General features: G+C 38.5%; 1 protein-coding gene across 6 annotated transcripts in view; it reads right to left on the bottom strand.

Annotated features, from left to right (window-relative positions):
• Positions 1-5,256: 5,256 nt before the first annotated feature.
• Positions 5,257-20,624, bottom strand: part of adgrl3.1 (adhesion G protein-coupled receptor L3.1) — a 139,717-nt gene continuing 124,349 nt past the window's right edge. For 2 of the 6 annotated variants that reach the window (XM_041982979.1, XM_041982980.1), the window contains 7 exons: positions 17,554-17,722; positions 16,281-16,460; positions 15,676-15,769; positions 10,801-10,929; positions 9,843-9,860; positions 9,068-9,370; positions 5,257-7,891 (listed from right to left, as the gene is read on the bottom strand). In XM_041982979.1, coding sequence (XP_041838913.1) covers positions 7,248-7,891; positions 9,068-9,370; positions 9,843-9,860; positions 10,801-10,929; positions 15,676-15,769; positions 16,281-16,460; positions 17,554-17,722 — 1,537 coding nt within the window. In that variant the 3' untranslated portion in view covers positions 5,257-7,247. The remainder of the gene's footprint in view (positions 7,892-9,067; positions 9,371-9,842; positions 9,861-10,800; positions 10,930-15,675; positions 15,770-16,280; positions 16,461-17,553; positions 17,723-20,624) is intronic. The other 4 variants (XM_041982982.1, XM_041982981.1, XM_041982983.1 and 1 more) reach the window with 4 other exon arrangements.

The following is a 20,624-nucleotide window of genomic DNA, read 5'->3' as shown; positions in this document are numbered from 1 at the left end:
TGACTCATGAGCACAACTCCTTCAGTCCTTCATCGCCTTAATGTCCTCTTTTGTTGTGTCATGTTTGTGTTGCGTACAAATAACGTCACAGGACTTTCAACTTGTCTTGATATAGACAACGTGCACATGATGTCACTACAGCTCTCTCCGCCATTTTGGGCGTACCTGACTACTGTTTACACTTTTAAGTTTTTTCACAAGTAAACTGTGTCATAAACATGTCTAAAACACACTAATAGAAACACCTTTATTGTGATAAGTTCAAAAGAGAAGTGAAGAGTCATTACAATGCAGAAACACTAATTATTAATAATTTAGATCATTACAATCTGCTGAACTATGGAAACAGGTTTAAATGTGTTGCAGTGGTTTCAGTCTGTCTGCAGCCAGTAACTCTTTCTACATGGATTTTCAGATGTGCCACCTCACCTGCTCTCTCATCATCCAGTTCAAAGCTGACTTGTAAATACAGCCATCTTTAATTCTGCACATATGAAGCCTGTCATTCATATCCAAACCATGTTCAACCAAAATCACATGACCGGGAGAGGTTTCTGCAGAAGTCCACTGTTATCTGAGTTGTATTTATCCAACATACAGTATACACTGCACTGCACCAACTGATGCAAACAGAATGCAGGTATACCCAAAATGGCAAAATAATCCCACAATTCTGTGTGTTGATGATGTTGGTGCACATTATCTATAACAACCATGCAAAGCAGGTACTAGCGGAAAAATGTTTTTTGGTCAATGACTTATTGTGACATCTAGCTAACTTTTTTGCATTTCCACAGGCTAAAAATAAATAGAATATCTGACCCATCCTAAAATCTTACTTATCCAACCCAAAACGTGGGGGGTTGAGTAGCTAGCAGCAGCTAGAAGTAACTAACATAAGCAGCTCCATCAGCTTCTGGCTCCAAGATGCAATGCATGATGGTCCATGCTAACTGCTGTAGCACACAGCTTCTATACATTACTTATAATTTGCCATCTTGTCCTTAATTTTGGGCATCTTCCAAGAACTTCTAAAAAAAAGCTGTAATCAAGCCTCTGCTAAAATGGGACAATCTTGACAGGACACAAATGAACAACTACAGGCTGATCTCAAATATTCCGTTTCTGAGTAAGATCATCGAAAAAGCCGTTTTTCATCAGCTGAATTAAGTTTTAACACAGAGCAACTGCTACAATGTCTTCTAGTCAGGTTTTAGACAGCACCACAACACTGAGACTGCTCTGACCAAAGGGATTAATGGCATATGTTTTAATACAGACAGTGTGAGGAGCCGTTTGAGACATTCTTCAGAATTACCCTCTAAGAGACAAAAATTTACTATACTGAAATGTCCTCTCATATACTATACTGAAATGCTCTTATACACTAACATCTCCTCTTAAATATCATACTCAAATGCTCTTATACATAATATCCCAGAAAGCCTCAGATCAGCTGAAATACTCAATTATTTAAATCAAAGTTAAAGACCCAGCTGTTCTCTGCTGCTTGAGTTTTTAAACTGGATCATGTTTTAATGCTGTTTTTATCCATCGTTCTTTCTTTTTCCTTTTCTTTTTGCTTTTAATGTTAAATTATGCTTCTTGTATTTTGAGCACTTTAAATCACCCAGTTGTTGAATTGTGCTATACAAATAAACTTGTTATGTCCTTACCATATGATGAGATTTTAGTGCACTTCATACAACACAGCACTACAAAATGGCTAGCTCAGTGGAAGCCATTTTGAAGTGCCTTTAATTGAAAAGCCACTAATAGCTGCTAGGTTGTGGGTGTTAAACATCTCTGGCTCTCTTTGAAGTTAGCTTCTCTTGTGAGTCAGCATTTTTTCCTTTAAAGTTTTCATGGCTGTGATTAACTTCTTCTGACCAACGTAGTGCTCTGTCTGAAAATGATTAAATTTTTCCAAAAGATAAAAGTCCTTGAAGCAAATAATGCACTTTCGTCTAATCATCTTTTAAGGATAACTCTCCAGCTCCGTCCTCTTGACCAAATATAATCACTTCTGGTTCCATTAGCACTGCCACATGCAAGTTTGCTAGTTAAAGCTATGATGCTATACAGCAGGAGAAGACTACTTCCTTACTTTAGTTTTATTTGGGGTGCCAGTGGTTCAGGTGGTAGAGCAGGTCGTCCAATGATTGGTGGTTTGAATCCCACTTCTTTCAGGTAAGGCTCTTCATCCTCCTTACCTCCAATGTGGTCATTGCTTATGTATAAATGTTTCAGTGGTGGTTGGAAAGGCATTGGTAGCCAAGTTTCTGGGAGTCTGCCCCAGAATAACTGTGGCTACATGTAGCTTCTCATCACCAAGTAGGAATGGGGAGTGGATTAATAATCAATCCAATGTAAGCGCTTTGAGTGCTGTCAGCAATAAAGCGTAATATAAACCTAATCTATTATTCTTTCTTTTATTATTATTACTGGGTGGAGGAAGGGACAGGACAGCAGTGCAAAAAGAAGCAAGAAAGGACTTACCTCCGGCTGCTTCAACACCTCCACACCTTCACAGATGCAGACAGGGAAGCTAGTTAAAATAATGAAACCCATCACAACCTGAAGACTCTTGGACCTGTTACACATGGAGATTAGTATTTTGACACATTATATTTTTTCCTTCTTTATTCCTAAAATAAATCAAACACAAGACAAAAACAAACAAAACTGCTACAGCTACCATACACAGGGTACTAGTGTTACATAGATCTGCTTGCTTCACTGTTTTTTTCCAAAGCAAAACTGACAGATGATCTCACAGGTGATGAATCAGTGAAGCATCTCACTCGCAGACAACAGAGCAGTAACAACTGCTTTATTGCCAAGGTTGTCTCACAGCTAGAGGTCCAAATGGGTCTCATCCAAAACTGGGGATGTATTGACTGGTTCTGTGTTGGATCATTACTCTGGAGTGTATTCTGCTAGTTGGGAAGTACTTTTCTAAATGTATTTGTGTAACTTTATTTTCTCTGCAGCAAGAGAAATCTATTCAGTAAAAAAGTAAGCTATTTTTCTACACACACACACCCACACACACACACACACACTTTCATTGGGTGACAAAGCTCTTAAACTCTTATTTGTGAATATTAATTTACAGGTTCAAAATCTTATTGACTCTAATTTGAGACCATACGTTTGTTAGAGTAGTATTAATTAATCCCATTTGAACAATGGTTTTGTTGCATGCAGAAAAAACATTTTTGGTGAGCACGAGATGTTCACAATCTTGACCCAAATATCCTTTATACGCATTTGCTGGCTACACAGAAAGTCCCAAAAGGCTGGCTGTGACATGTGGAAGTTAAGAAGCTAAGCTCCAGATAAAAGCCAATGGATTATTACCAGACTGGGTTCCATGTTTTTTTTTTGTTTTTTTTCTTTTGCAAAATTGTTTTGGGGAACTTTGTTTGGAATTAAATCCAAAGCTGTAAAGAAGTCTTACTGTGCATTGTTTATTTAATTTAATTGGGAATAACGTGGGATCTTCACGAGCATTTACTGTAAATGTCACCTACCTGGCAGTTCTATTCTATTCTATTCTATTCTATTCTACAGTCATTTAGCAGACGCTTTTATCCAAAGTGACTTACATTTGAGAGTAAGAACAACACAAGCATGAATTCAAACAAGATGGGACATCATGATTAAGTGATAGTCAGACTGCTTTGAGTCCAGTTGGACCCAGGTGCTGTCCCCTGGCAGTGCACATGAAGGACATTTCTGTATCCCATGCAAGATGGAAGCATACAGTCAATCTTGAATCATGTACATATACTTTTGTCAAAACTTATTCTGATAAAATTTTAAAAAACTAATCAAACTAATTCACTGAACTAAAACTGAAAAAGGTATAAAGATATAAAGTTAAAAGGAACTCTTTGAAAGACAGTTTCACCAGTTGTTTCATGGTAAACTGATTCTCACATCTTTTGAAGAATACAGTTGTGACTTAATTTGTGAAGAATTGCACTGACAGTCAACTTAAAAAAAAGACCACAGATAAGGAAAAACGTCATTCATTCATTTTTTTTTTGATACCGCTTAGTATAGTTTGGGTCATGGGGAAGCTGGAGCCCGATCCCAGCAATTAGCAGGCGAGGGGCAGGGTACACCTTGGACAGTTCACCAGTCCATCGCAGGAAGAAAAACTAGTAGCTCTGAATCTGCTCTATCTGCAGTGTTGTGTGGTTCCCGCTCATCCATGTTGTTACATTCCTGTAAACCAGGCACATTTGCTTCCTCCGCTAACCTCTAGACTACTAAGTGTGTGGGTCAGCAAATTCAAATATGCATCAACTACTTTGCAGGTGAATCATCAAAATGTGAATTGCTTCAGTAAATATGGCATTGCTTAGTTGTTGTTGCAGCATGTATCTGAATATTAGTGATTATCTTCTTACAAATAATTTTATTTCACATGCACCAACTTCCTCTTAGAGGCCAAGTTGTAATATTTCCATAGCACCTCGCTTGGATTCTTGCTACACAATTCTTATAAATCAGTCAGTTGTCTGTTGGAAAATGTAAATAGATGCCAGATAGTTACAAAGTTCCAATTAAAAAAAACATTTTGTAAAATGTAAATGTAAAAATGTAAAAAGCAGAATGCATTGATCTACAAATTTCATCAACCTTTTCTCAACTGAAAAGTAAAAAACATACTGTTGAAAGAGAGAGATCTTAACTCATCTTGACTTTGAAAGCAGTGACACATCTATAAAATCTGGATCAGGGGCAACAAAATGCAGGAAAAATAAGGGTTGTAAAAACAAAAACAAAAAAAAAAATCACATAAAGGGTGAATTAACATTTACTTTCAACAATCAATACCTTTTTATATCTTAAACAAATGTTGCATTTCTTTACATTTTACAGAGTCCAACTTTTTTATAACTGTGGTTGTATAATGCAGAACTAATGCATGCATATAGGTTTTCCTGATGGTGGAAATGCTTCCAATATATTCTGTTTAGCCTCAGGCAGACTAAGCTGAGGCACTCACAAGCTTTTTACAGATATAAGCTGTTTTGACATTTACTGAAAGGAGCAGGATTAAATTTAAGAAGCAGAGATGTGTGTTGCAAAATGTTTTGCTAAGTTACATATATTAGCCATATAGTCCTTCATAATAGCCAGAAGTACATTTCTGAGTCAAAAACTGTTTTTAATGTTGTGTTTAAATTTAATTTGAAGGTGAAAAACTAATAGCACTCAAGAAGCAGGAAAACCACAAAGCTATGTCAGTAATTTATTTGTTGGCAAACAACTTTCACTGTTACAACAAATATTAGTTATGAGATCATTCAACTCGGAACCCATACAAAAAGAATAAATAATTATCAGTAATATTGTAATAATCATGATCATAATAATTTAAGAAAGGAACCAAAACAAACAAGAAAAAAACAAAACAAACAAACAAAAAAAAAACAAAAAAAAAAAACAACAAACCTAGTGCCACTTTTTGTACTCTTTCCGAGAGCCAGTTTTCTTTAGTCCAAGCTTGTTTTGCTATCTTTAAACCAATAAACAGATAAATAAATAATTTCTCTCTTGGGGACATGTGTTGGGGAGGGGGGGATACATGTGCAAGCTATACTTCATACACTTAAAAATGTTTCCCTGCTAAAATAGTAAACATTGGCTTTCCACACTGGACGGTGCTGATGTGGTGCAACTTATACACGTTCAGTTCACTTACTTGGTGGCATTTCTAAGATGAAAGCCTCCTTTTTTCAGATAGGTCCCAGCTCAGAGGATGACAAGAAGATCCCAACCAGCACAGCCAGGATATGCCAATCTGAATATTTGGCAATAGAGGCAACATAATCCATAAACTACCCTCGTGTTACACTCTAATTAGGTATCTCGTAGTGTGGCACCCTCGTAGCTACAACCTGAGGCGTCCTTTAACCACTTAAATTTCCCTTTTATTTTAAATCTATATGGTGGTAAAGTATATATTAACAACTGATTGCAAAATGTGACAGTGGTGTTGCTATAAAAAGACCAGAACATTGTGTGTAGGGTGTATGCATAATAATTAAGGAGTGCTTATCTGTATTTATGAAAACAAAATAAAATAAATAATATCCATATATATATATATATATATATATATATATATATATGTATAAATTGACATGAAAGATTGTTCCTTGTTCTTTCTGTGGTCAGTAAAAGCACCAAACATATTGTGACATTTCAGAACATCCCATGGACAAAAGGTTTGCAACTTAAAATTGAAAAAATAAAGACTTGGTCATATGCAACATTTTGTATCTGTATTCTGTACAATACATAGAAACAGTTTGTGATTTCCTCATAATCATTTGATAACTGAAAACTTTTACAGAAGAAAGGAGAATAAACTCAACTATTCTTTTTTTTTCTTTTTTAAATTTCAGTCAGATGTAATGTGATCTTCCTTTTTTGTTTTCAGTGAAATACACAGTAGCCGTAGTCACTACAACTCGCAGGAATGTTACACCAGCCCAGACACAACTCCAGTTTAGCAGATACGAACAGGAAAAGAGTTCAGAACATCATCTATATGGGTTTTGTTCAGTTGCCCAAATGATATAGTTTATTTTTTGTTTGATCGGTAGTGAGTTTCTATATCATACATCCTTCACTTGATTGGCAGGTATCAGGTGCCTCTCTGAAGCCAGTTTATTGTTGTGAACACCAGAGTTGAACATCCTGCTCCCACCTTTGGAGGTGAAAATATTATCCAAGTAGGCGTCTTTAAGAGTTAGACAGAGAGACGGACATACAGACAGACAGGCAGCTCCATTAACCAGGCCCAAGAACTTCACCTTTGTCTTGGTGGAAGTGGAGACTATATGTTAGGATCTGCTAGAAGTCCGTATTGGGGATCTTGCAGGGCTACGGTCGGTCCGAGATTCCAAATGAAAGTAACTGGAACTTCAGAATTACACAATCCCTCCCAGTACTGCTCCTGTTCCAAGTTGTATTCTCCATAACTGTTTGGTGCTTACAAAATGTCTTTAAGAGCCACCCTCTAAGTCTGCACCATTTATAACAACACATTCAGCCCCTCTTCAGTTTGACCAGTGGTATCCCGACCGTTGTTAATGTCACGCACAGTGTATCAATCCATGAACGGGTCAGCTCAGTCTGTCAGTCAACAACACAGAATGTTTTCATTGGAACTTTTAAAGTGTGGAATTGGGCTCAGGAGGGACAGAAGTCTAAATTTGGCTCTATAGGCTGGTAACCAGGTGAGAAGGGTCCACAGGCGGCTCCTCAGGAGATGAATCGGACTCCTCTTTGCTCCCGGACACCATGTATCCATCGCTGCCACCACGGCCCATGTGGTAGTAGCTCTGCAGCTCGTGAAGGTGGTTCCTGGAGCCCAAGTTTGGCATGCTCTTATAATAGACGTCATCCAGCTCTGGAGCAGTGGCACTCTTACAAGGCTGTAGCTCCCCGGAGCTGTCCTCTTCTCCGTCTGTTAAACCATTCATCTGCCCGTCTGGGAGGTCCGTCAGCACCGGCATGCTTGTGTAGAGCGAGTCTCTGTGGTTTGGCGAATGCGTGTGTTCGTCAGTGTGTTCGTTGTTCAGCAGGGGAAAGAAGCTCTCGCTGGGCTCCTGTGGAATGCGTCGCTGTCGGGCGAAGCTGTGGGGAGGAGGCGGTGGAGGGGGGTGGCTGTCAGGTGGAGGAGGCCGTGGCGGCAGAAGAGGTGCATTGGACTCCTCTCTGATAATCTCCAAACCAAGATTCTCCTCGTTGGGGAAAGCTGCAGGGTTGTCCAGCACCATTGGACTGTTGTCCTCTTTACTGCTGCCCACACACCCACCAACACCACTGCTACTGCTGCTGCTGCTCCCCCCAGCCATACTCCCTGAAACAAACAGGCAGGAATAAAATAATGCTTATTACACAGAATGTTATATTCCTTGTGATTCAATCTAAATGAGGAAAAATCTAGTGTGCAGATAATAATGATTTAATCAAGAATGTGTATTGCAATCCAAAAGAGATTACTTGAAGCAGAAATGAAGGATTATCACTTGAATCGGCTGGTCGGCACACACACCTGTGCTACAGGGGGCCAGATTAGGAACGGGCTTTCAAGGGTCCAACTAGACCTGATGCAAAATGTCAACGTTGTTGTGGTTGGAAGCAGGACAACAAAAATATAATTTGCGATCCAAAGCTGCTGAGCAACAGATGAGCATGCTCTGACCAGAGTTGGATTTAACTAATACATTTGAAGGGAAGATTAGAGCAGGACTTTCCTGTAAAAAATGCTAAGCTAGTTAAGTCTCTGAGAAAGAAGAAAAGTGGAACAAAAGTTGTTATACTTTGAGACTTGTACTACTATTAGTTTTGGGAGAACTGAGATGTCTCAGCCTACTTCAGGTATGTCCACTATTACTTTTTGTAATGCTTGTGTATTGGAAACTGTAATAAAAATGGCAGCTATTTGAAATCCCAGGGCACAATTTCTCTTCCAAAACGGAAACACAAAGCTCGATTTATGGATGAAAAGCAATGTTTTTGTTTGTAGATTTCTACAGATAACAGAAATACTGGACAGTGGAACAATCAGGGTGTCTTCAAAAACACCATGTCTTCTCTGTTGCCAGGAGAGATCAACATGATGAAGAGGAAGACTGTTAGAAATCAACATAAAACAAAAATCAACATTAGACAGACCTTCACTCCAAGGAGAGCTCCACGACTTGAGAGGGTTCAAAGTCATCATTCATTTGGGACTATTTCTATTAAATGAGTAAGTGATAAACTTGCAGACTAATCAAACCAGCCAATTACTTTATTCTGCTGTTATTGTAGCACTGAGATTGGGACTGAGTTAATATTCTTGGCTTTGGACAGTTAGAAGATTGTTAGCGGTAGGAAACGAGTGTTGCATGTTTCCTGTTCTGTGTTTTTGGAACTCTCTCAGCTCTGAGGATGGCAAAATTGTGACCAAAGATGTTTATAGTTACTGTACAGAGTAGTACACCCAGACAAAAAGCTTTTAAATTTAATTGTTACATAAAAGCACAGTCACCTCCATTGGCTACACTGTTGTTGACCAGCTTGTTCATCAGGTTGTGACTGCGCTCGGTGGTGGATCTCTCGTGGTTGTTGAGGTAAGGAGGGATGTAGTTGGAGGTAAGCTCCTTGAGGATCTTCTTCTCCAGGGTCGTCTCCTTGTGGTTGCTGTGGGTGCCGTAGCCACCGCTGCGATCTAGAATCTGAACGCAGTCACTTAAGTACTCGCTGCTGGCCATGCTGTAGTTGTTTGCATGGTTGCCATTTAGAGGGAGTGTATCCATTACACTGGAGTCTCTAGCGTTGTTCAGCATGCTCTCTGAATTATTAAAAAAAGGAAATAATTATTAGGATTCTTGGGGTTTCTCAGAAGAAAGATTTCAATTATTGTTCATATCATAGTGCGTGCTGTGAATTAAGGATTAAAAAAGCAAATGATAGTTTTTTTTTGTGAAAGAAAAAATGCTTAAAGCATACATAATTCATTAAAGAGAAGCTTCATGAGGACTTTTTTTTGTTTTTTCTCAGCAACAGTCAGCACTTCAGCTACCCAAAGAAAAGTTTGAGTTTCAATTAGAGATAATAAAAATTATTTCTGATGTGCAACTTTTGGTTATTATATGGCAGGTATGATTACTCTCAAATCATTTTGTGGACATGATTTGAGAAACAAAGAAATGCTTTATGTAGCTTGTACTAAAATATTTGCCAGAGTACTTTAAAAACAAGAAAGAAAAAAAAAAAAGAATTCAGAGATTTTAATGTTTTTATCTAATTAAATTAGCACCTACTTGTGTCTCGGTAGGGTGCTGACGAACAGCATGAGGGAAAAGAGAGGAAACAAAGAGAGTTCGTTAACAAAACAGAATTAATGTCAGCTTCTCAAGACGAGACTTCTATAGTCCATACAATGTATATACACACACCATTGAGCATTAATATCATGACCACCTGGCCAAATATTGAGTAGATCCTCCAGCCACGGCTAAAAGAACATCAGATTGGTGTCTGGAAAGTTTGGTGGTCTGAGGAACACCTCAGACTTCTTTTTGTGATCTTCAAACCCTTCCTAAGCAGTTTTTGTGGCGCCCTCTGCTGTCCTGCTGGCTGAGACAGCTGCTGCAGGTGAGTCCTGTTGCCATGTAGGGTGTGTGGCTGGTCTGCATTATTTATGTAGGTGGTAAGTATCAAAGTAACACATCCATGTGCATGTGAAAATGTTTCTTTTGCCCCATGCAGAACACTGCTTTCTAGCATAATGAGCAGTTTTATGGTGGCACTTTACCTGCCAGTGGTCACAATTATGGCTCATTGGTGTATATCTTTTAATATATGAAATGTATTATTGACTAATTGCACTTGTATGGCATATCTTTCTTTGAAACACAGATAAAAACATTAAAAACACAATACAACAAATTACATTTAAAACATACTGAGCTTACCGTACTGTACATGTTTATAAGCAACACAAGCCTTGAGTGTAACATGCAAAGCAACATTCCAAAGGAGAAGAATTAAATTAAATAAAAGAAACTCTACACTAAATAATTGTAGACACACTCAAACTGACACAAAATCTTCTAAACATGCATATTATAATGTGATCCACTTCACTTGGAAACCATAATAATGGTTCGCCAAAGTAGCAAACATTTTAAGAAATAAATAAATGAAATAACCATGCAACAAAACACATTTAAGAAATAACTCCGAGCTAACTTTTTATAATAGGAACATCAGGCACACCTTGGGTGTTGTACATGCCCACGGCTGGGTTGTTATAGACTGCAGAGTCCCCCAGGAGAGTGTTATAAGGATTGTTAGTACCATGGGGACGAAGGAGAGCATTAGTTATAAGATGATTAGCCATGGCCCCTGGTACAGGCAGATAGAGAAAAGAGAGAAGAGAAGCAACAGCCAGGGCAAGAAGGGAAAAGAGAGGAAAAGGAACAGCCAAGTCAAGAGAGAAAAAGAGAAAAGCACTCGAGAGTAAAAAGAAAAAGAGGCAAAGTGGAGATAGAGGTTAAAGGAGGGGGCATGAAGCCATTGCAGAGTGGAAGTTAGCAAGAAGAAAAAAAGAGAAAGGAAAAAGGAGATGGAGAGCGAGTGTGTGGAAGAAAGAGGGAGAGAAGAGGACAAGTGAATCAAACAAGCGATCACAGTTTAAGGAGAAAGCCGAAAAAATAAATAAATAAATAAAATAAAATAAAGCCTGACAAGTCATTCTGGCAGCCGCTGCGTACAGGCTGAGGGAGGGGACGGGAGACGGAGACAACGAGAGCGTAGCATAGCTCAGAGCGGGCTGTGCTGCAGTTCAACACGCTTGAGCAGAGAGGCATGACTACAGGATAGTTAATGGACAAAGGAGCCACAAAAATGGAGCATTTTCTTCTTCTGCTGGGAGACAGATCATGTACACATTAAGAAAAAAAAAGATAAAAAAAAAGAAAAGAAAAAAGATAAATAACCGTGACAGGTCCTATCCATTTCTCCTCATGCTATATTCTACCCTGTCAACCTCTACTCCTGAGTGTGTATAAGTGTTCTATTGTTTCAAAACATGGAGGTGAAACTCAAGACACTAAAACATCTCAGTGTGGTGTCTATATAAACAGGAAATATGATTAATATTTAATAATATACACATTTCCAATTAACTCAGTCTATGTGGACAAGTGCAGCAAAAGGAGAGCCCCACTAGGAAGATGTAGGGCCATCATTACACATAACCAACCACTATGTGAGTCATGACCCCACAGGCTGTTCGCATCACGCTAAGTTTTGCTATTGTGTTTTTCTAGTTGTGGTAATGGCTTTGATGTCCGCCAGAGGAATGATCCGGATGTTACTCTGTCATTGACAGTGTGGGTTCTGAAACATAATTGCTTCTAACATATTAGGAACCGATTATACTTTAAAGTGATTCCTACTTTGCCTTTTATTCCTTCTACGAATGGAATTGTCTTAACAGAGAATAAAATTAGAAGCATATTCAATTTCTTTGCTCTGTACGATCTTTAACAGTACAGAAGAGATATTCCAGTGAATTAAATATTTTAAAAAGACCAGTTACTTTTTCAATAACACTGAGATACATCAGTGTGTGTGTATCTCAGTGTATCGCAATACCTATTTGCTGATTTTCAGTCTAGTTTTGTGTCGTTTGACATACATCAGTCTTTTCACCCTGTTTCCCTTTCTCAAGAATGGCTCCTTGACAGCCATCATGGAGACCATTTGTGATGAGGCTTCTGTGGACAGACGATGGATGGAAAGGTTCAGATGCATCTCTCAGGTCTTTTATAAGGTCTATACTGGATATTTTTTTCCCCTTTTTTCTTAAGAACATCCCTTTCAGATGCGGCTCATGATGAATATTTTTCTTTAGGCCTGCCACTTTGTCTTTAGTCCTTCACTTATCCAGTTTCCTCAACTTTTTAAAGTACACGCTGCACAGCATGCTGGGATAAGTTTTCATTTTACAGTTTTATGCCTGTAAAACTGTGTCATGTCAGTTTTTTTTTTTAAATACATCTTAATAAAGAGGATAGACTGTTATATATTTGTCAGGTTGCTGGTTAAAATTGCCGTCAGATACCATGTAAAATGGGTTTTTTGATACGATGTTAGTTGTTTGTGAACCCATCACAGATTCATGCCTCAAGTTTAATGCTTTATTGTACTTCAGTGGTTCATAAATCAATGTTTAATGGCTTAACAAAAAGGTTAAAAAATTAATAAAAACATATTTCTAATAAAAATGGTCAGGTATAAGACACAATGGAATCCAAAGTGGACTTGTTTTACATTTCTATTAACTGTGCACTAGAACAAAAGATATCCAGTAAATTTTTCAATGCGTATTAGCAAGTAGCAGAATGGTTGAGTAATTCAGTGAGGTTTTCAGATATTTACTTACTGCACTAAAATAAATAAATAAATAAAAATAAAAAAAATAAAATAAAATGTATTGTTGTCACGGCACAGAAATGGAATTTTTTTTAACAGGCTAAGACAGAAAACTTATTCATCTCTGTATCTGTTTTTACAATCACTTCATGTAGGTGTATGATTATTAATGTATACATTAAATGTAAATACGAATTACACAAGTTTAACATTACTGACAGAAATGTGATAAGAAGCTTAAAATGGATCTGAGACAAGTCCGTCAGTACAGTGTGAATACTGCATCCAGAGGCGCCGCTTGCCAACAGGCAAACCAGGCGAATGCTTGGAATAAGAGTTTGAAGGGGGGCGTTTGAGAAACAGCTAACTTTGAATCAAGACGGAGCAGTGACAATGTGGAGAGTTTGCAATGACAGTGGTCGACCATTACAGAACTCCCTAAACGGGCCCCAACCCCACCTCTAGGTCTGCCGCTAGTAGCAGCGTCTTATGTAAACAAACAAGAGAGAAGAGGTTTATAAAAATGAGAAGTTTTCTGTCTGGCAGTGACAAAGGAAAAATCTCTCTCTCTCTCTCTGTCTCTCTCTCTCTCTCTCTCTCTCTCTCTCTCTCTATATATATATATATATATAAGTTAGAGTAAAGAAGAGACAGTGGTAAGCAGTGCAGATAATCCAGAAGCTAATTTAGCTCAGAGCTCAGTCTGTCCTCCTGATGACTGGTGTCAGGAGGCTGAAAACAGATGACTTGGATAATATCAAAGTAAAACTGTCCATCTCAGTTTAAATTTAAAATGAAAAATTGTTAAATTATACAATTCTTAGTCAAGAAATCTGATATGTACTACTAAAGTGCATGAAAGAAATTTATTGTGTTCAAGTGGTGTTTTTGTCCATGTTCAGTAGGCTTTATCTTTCTGAAAACTACCTATACATGTGCTGTATTAGTATGTTGTATGTAAGCCTAAATCCTAAAATCACAATGCAGTTTTCAGCACATAGTTTATTCTTCTGTATTTAGCTACATCAAATCATACTGCCCTGGTTAATTACATAAAAATATTATATAATTATGTAAAAGGCAGTTGAAGAAATGAAAGCCATCAAAGAACATTTCAGAATTGAAGAACTTGATGCTGTAACAACAACCTTTAAAGTTAGCATTATTGACATGTTCTTATCATTGTTATAAGTATACAACATCATAATAAAAGGGCAATGAATGCTGGTTGGAGGGGCTTTGGGCCCCCAGAGACCCAAGAATAACCTCTGACTGCAGTACACTAACAGACAAGCTGATTGGTCGTGTGACAAGTCTACTGCTCTTTTAGCACTGGTTTGCTGCATGACTTTTGATAGTTTGTTTCCACAGTTTCTGAAAATTTCTATAAATGTTAATTTGTTACTAAGGAATTTGTTTTCATCAGGATGCATGAAAACACGTTCACAGTAGCTCCTGATGTCTTTAACACAGAAAAGAGAAAGAGACAATCTGTCCCAGAATTACAGCTTTGACAGATGATGAGCTCAAAAAGACTCGGAAATGTTCACTGTTGCGAAAATGGTTCAATATCCTGATAGTGAGTGTGTGACTTCAACAACACTGAGACAAGGTAAACAAATGGTTTCTGACAGCGTGTCAAGTTTTTTTTTTCCCTCTGCTCATATATTTCTCTACAATATAATCAATATGCTGCACAGCTGTTCAATGTGTGTTTAACATCAACCCATTTCCATATCACCTAAGTAATATGACTACCTTCTTTTGGTCTTATTCTGTCATTGCCAGTGGCTGCTGCCATTACTCAAGTGTGTTTGACTGGTGAAATTTGTATATTTTTAAAGAAGCAGTGTCAACTTCTGTTACTGTCATTGATTGCAGAGAACTACTTCTCCGGTGTTGGTGTTATATGAGCAACAGCAGAGGAAGCCTGTATAACCATTTGGAAATGTAGGCATTTTTCACATCATTCAAAACACACACACACACACAAAAAAAAATCAATTAATTGAATTAATTGAACATAATTCTAGCTGTTAGTCTGTCACAGTATGTAGTCAATTGACAGTCTACTAGCTAAGAAGCTCTGTGCGCCACACTTTTAAAGCGTAGGGGAGGAAAGAGGTGTGCGTTTCTTAAGCCCTTCCTCACTAAGTGCGTGATAATTCAAGCGCTGACATACACCGTGCCTGCTTTAGTATCAATCTGTCATGCTAACAGCTTATTAGTGGCCTGAAGAAAGCGAGGGCCACCCCTCAGCTTAGAGACTAACAAATGGCAGCACACATTCCAGAGTGTGTGTGTATGTGTCAAACTGTCTGGCCATTTGGGTGTCTACACCCTCATTACAATAGCCCTTAGACAGCCATACTTATGGATCTGTTCCTGCAGTCCATTACATCGCCTTACTCTGCAGTGAAAGAAATAGATAGTTCTGAAAACAGAGGAACTACATTAAACTAAGTTCATTACTCATGTAAAAGCTAACTAACCATAGCACCCCTGATACAATAAAACTTGCTTCTGACACAGCATTAAAAGCGGTATGTGAAATTCACACCGTATCCTCCTACTCTATCACCCTTCAAGAATACACTACAATAATCAGAAGTTTGGGCTCCTTCTGCTTGCATAAAAGTGCAGCCCCTGCTATTAATAAAGTAGATGTGGTGACAGTGATGTGGATGCAAATGGTAGGTATCCCGTGGTTACCTCTGTTGAGTGTGGCGGAGCTGTTGATGTCTCCGGTGATGAAGGAGGACTCCTGTTTCCTCACAGTGTCATTCCACATCCTCCTGATGCGACTCTGTACATGGGGGGAAAGTAGAAGAAGCAGGAGAGAAAAGAGATAGGGAGAAGGGTAAAAAAAAAAAAAGAAGTAGCAGTAATGATGGGGAAGAGGCACAGAAGGGAGGGTTAAATACAAGTCGGGATGGAAGAGGGGGAACAAGACAACAAATAGGGGAAGAAATGTGGTAAGGAAATGGAGAATATGGTGTGCAAAAAAAGACAAATTAGTGCAGGAGAGGCAAAAGGGAAAAAAGCAAAGCAACAACCAATAAGAAAGAAATGGGCAGGGAGTAATAATAATAATGCATCAGTGTCATTTTCATTCTGAATACCTGGATGTCAGCAACAATATCCATGTTAGCCGGGGTTTGGGATATCAAAAAAATAAATAAATAAATAAAAAATCCAGATTTATGTTTGCAAATATAATTATTCAGAAATATAATCAATGCATTGCCAACAATAAATCACCAGTTGACAATGCATTGTGTTAATCCCAAACCCCGTATGGCGTGCTCTGGCCTCACCTGAGAGTCTGCTGTGCTGTAGCGTCCAGGTGTGCAGGCAGGTAAGCTCACCTGTGAGCCTGTGGAGTAGCGGCCTGGGGTCCGGGAGGTGGTGGTCTTACTGGAAGAGGAGATGGAGGTCTCCACACTCTTACCGCTGCAGCAGTGAGTGCGCAGACATTTCCCATACTCTTTGCGCACCTGGATAGTGAAGAAGAAAGCGAGGTGATGAAGAGGGGTGATGTGGAGAATCATTACATTGAAAAAGGAGGAAGACTTGACCGATGTTCTGCTTTAACCTCAGACACACTGGAGCATATTTTCAGCATGACGCTGCAGGATAAAACAAACTCTCCTTTAACTAAAATTCCCTGAATAAACACTGGACCCATGAAACATAGACGTTAAAAGATTAACTCCATAAACTTTTCCCAGTTAACATCCACCCTAAAAAGCCACATATCCGTCTGAAATAGGCATATTCCTGAGGGAGTCATATGATGCACTTGTACACACACAGCATCTGCACTTAGATCCCAATCAAGTTAGAACAAATAAGACGGTAATTGATTTTTAACAAGCTTGTTGTACTGGCAGACGTGTATTGCCACATGCTCTGTTTGAACAGCTGTGTGCTGAGTTGCTCCATGCATCTTGGGAGAAACTGTGTTGGGCTGTGGCCAAAGAAAACCACAGCACTGTTGTGAGGACTTCTCTCAGGATTGCGGATTCCAGACACCTAATTTGCACATATTCTTATTCACAAGTCATGTACTTAAATCTCACTGCTGGACTGCAACCAGATGAGGGCATTAAGAATTTGATGCATTTTCTTTCCATATTCTATACTTGCAGTACTTGACAGTGTGTGGGAGAGCTTATAAAAATATCTCATGAGTTGGCTCTTCTTAGAAGGCACTTCTACCTAAAAATATGAGAAGTAACACATCTGTGCTAACATATTTTACTAATCTTTTAAATAAATTATACCAGAAACATGGATAAAAGCAGTTGTCTTTCTGTTAAAGTGAGCAAGGTTGAAAGATTAAATCATACAACCCATCAGGAGAGTGTAACCACTCCTACTACAAAATCCAAACATCCCTTTCTGTGCCCAATATTTAAAATAATTAGAGCTGAACATCAGTAACATGTCTGATAAGTTCTTTCTGGTGTTGTGACCCTGTCTGATGATGAGACGTTTAATTTCCTGCTGAGGAAAAAATGTTTTAAGCCCAACATCACAGTTTGTTCCCTTCTGCTAAACAGAAGTTGAAAAGAAAAGTTAGTCTACCTTTTTTTGCAGGATGCAATGGAAGATGAAGATGAACATGCCCTGCAGAGAGTTGAAGATGGTGAAAAGGTAGGCCATGATTACGGTGCTCTCATTGATGTACATTAGGCCGAAAGCCCACGTCAGGCCCAGCAGACACAGCAGGGCGATGGCGCCGATCACCCAAGACCTTTTGAAAGAAGAGAAGTAAAAGAAAGTTTGTTACAAATTAGACTCAAAACGTACAACATTTGTCTTTTCTCTGGATTTAAAAAACTAGTCAGCCAAGGCAGAAGCGTGTGGGATTAAAGGGAGAGGGGTTACAGAAGGTTCATACGGAGCCCTGACACTGTGGGAGAGGGATGGAGTAACAGTGGGAGTTTTGCTTAAAGGAATTATACCCTTACAAGTCAGAGTGGATTTTCTCATTTAGATCGCATCTCAAGAGAGGGAAGGGAGGCTATAAACTAACTGATGTCAGCCACTGTTATCGCAAAGAAAAGCATTCCTCATTTCTTTTTTTTTTTCAAGTTACAGCCAAACTTCATCAGTCTAAATATATGATGGGAGGAAAACAAATCATAGTCAGAAGTGGGTCCAGAAGTCTCTTTTTTGGAATTATGACTTAACAATTGAATGTTATTTAATACAAAAAAGGTTATGAACCTTCTTTTCTAATAAATGCCATAAAGAAATGAGTCATAGGCCAGATGCCAAAGAAATGTGGTCATATTGAAGCATGTAGATGCATTTCTAAGTTATTTTGTGTGTGTGTGTGTGTGTATGCTTGTCTATGTGTGTGCATGTGTCCATGTGATTGGCTTCACGGGGCAGTAAGTAGAGGGACATTACAGCCATTACAAATGACATTTCCCACAAAAGGTCATGGTTTTGGGTCTGCCACAGCTGAGAGAATGACCGTTAATTTGATTGGCTGACTGGGCAGTGGTCACTTCTAATGCGACAGATAGAAACAAAGAAAGCGGGCAGTGATAGAAAGAGGATGGCTGGAGAGAAAACAACACAGAGGGTGGAACATTAGGAGAGTCATGAAGGAGGAAGCGAGACAGAGGAGGAGAGTAAGTGAGTGAGACTGAGGTGATTGATTCGATGTGGCCCTCTGTGGCACCATTCGGGCGAGACAGAACGTCCAATAAAGCTCGCCTGATGACCCTCTTCAATAAAGGGTACATGCGTCTCTTTTTTTTCTCCATCTCACCTTTTCACTTCTTCCTCCAAAGCTCCCTTGAGTCATGGGTTCTCTCAGGTGTTTCCCTGACATTGTAATATTTCAAAGCACATTGGTTTTTTTAGATTTTAGAACCTCAGAAATCACAAATGAGTGGGAAATACTTCTCATAAGGGAGATGAGTGTTGATGTATAGGCTCTAAGCAGGTTATACAAACAAATAAGACAGGTAAAAGAAACATAATATTTTCAGGGGGAAACAGCTGATTGGAGAGAGGCCTTACCAGAGCCAATCCACAACAATGATAACTTATGATGGCTTGAGGTTACAAAGAAAGAAAACAAACAGAAGAAAAATAAATATATGATTGAATAAGTGACAAAAATGAAAAAGACAAAAGAGCATGGTGGTGATTAATGAGTAAATGAACCACAAGAGGACATGACTAATGAAGTCAAATAGATTTAAATCCTGCCAGCCTCCAGGGTGCTCAGTGAATAAGACATTTTGGGAAATATACCTATTTGTTTCAGATTCAGAAAAGAAGGCTAAAGCCACTCTTGTAATTTTACAGAATAAGTTAAAGCCAGAAGCTAGTTAACTTATAACATTATAACTGGCTCTGTTCTAATAGGCAATAAAACTTGTACTCAGTACAACCCATTGCCCTTTTGTTGAATTCAAACAAAGAAAAAAAGAGTGACACTTGAGTTTGTGTGCAGGAATATCTCTCTGAGAAATAGTATAGCATGTATATCTACAGTGCACACCAGTTTAGCATATTTTCCCTCATAAAACCATGAAAATATTATTTTAGTAGCCAGAAGTGATTTCATGTAGTTCTTAGACCATATATTGTTTTAAATTTGTTTAACATGTTAAACTGTAACTGAGTTTTAGAGGAGACAGAATAAATCTTGTTACAATTCAACACAGTTAAGCTAGCTGTTCTTCCACACCCCCTCAGTATTCTTATGCTAAGCTAAGCTAAGCTAACTGTTGAGTTGCTCCAACTATATCCCATATTAACCTCTTGAACCCTAGGGTTTTTGGAGGTGTAGTTCGCCTGAACAGACCTACACAAATTAAATCAACAATAACTCTGTAATTTTCAGGTCAATATACATAACCTTGGTCTCAATGTTTTTTTTTTCAATTATGCTGTGTCTGTATTTCCTCCAGAGCTTCTAACACGGTGTATTTGGGTTTGTGTAATTTCTTGGACATGTTTATGAAGTCAAAATGAAGCAAAGAAATGAACGCTGTTCGATATTCGCTCTTTCCGGTGCGCCCACGTGCGTAACTGCAGCAAAATGGCAATGATGCTCCTTTGTTTACGCGCAAGCATTTATACCTGACAGGTAAAGTCTCTTTCAAGTGTAAGATATCGTTGGAAAGCTTGTAAGATGTAGAATTTAACCAAATTTAATTTACACTTCCAAGACCCACAACAAGACAACAAAATGGTTGTAAATGGGAACATATGGCATGTTAGCGCATGAAGCAGTTTCACGATTATGGATTACTACGCTGAGTTTTGGTCGAAGAACTGTGTGGATAGACTGAAAATGACCACAAAAAGGTAAGGAAATAAAATATATCGCTGTTTGTGAGAATAGCTTTGGGATTTGGTGCTGTATTTGGGGATAAACATGCTATCTGATAAGGCTAGCTGTGATATGCGAAGGTTAGCTTTGTGTTTGTTTTGAGACTGACGTAAGGTGCTTGGCGAATATCTTTTTATGTTTGGTATCAAATGAAAGTGCAGCTTTTCTAGTTTCATTTGATACCCAATATGTTGGGGTGGGATGAACTGATCACGCGTTGTGTTGCATTTTGTTTCGGGTGTTACTCGTTATGGTGGCGCTGTTGTTTGTGGCATACGTATTTTAAAGTTGTTAT

This window comes from Melanotaenia boesemani, chromosome 4 (genome assembly GCF_017639745.1).
Source record: "Melanotaenia boesemani isolate fMelBoe1 chromosome 4, fMelBoe1.pri, whole genome shotgun sequence".
NCBI lineage: Eukaryota > Metazoa > Chordata > Actinopteri > Atheriniformes > Melanotaeniidae > Melanotaenia > Melanotaenia boesemani.
This window is presented reverse-complemented; position numbering and strand designations above follow the sequence as displayed.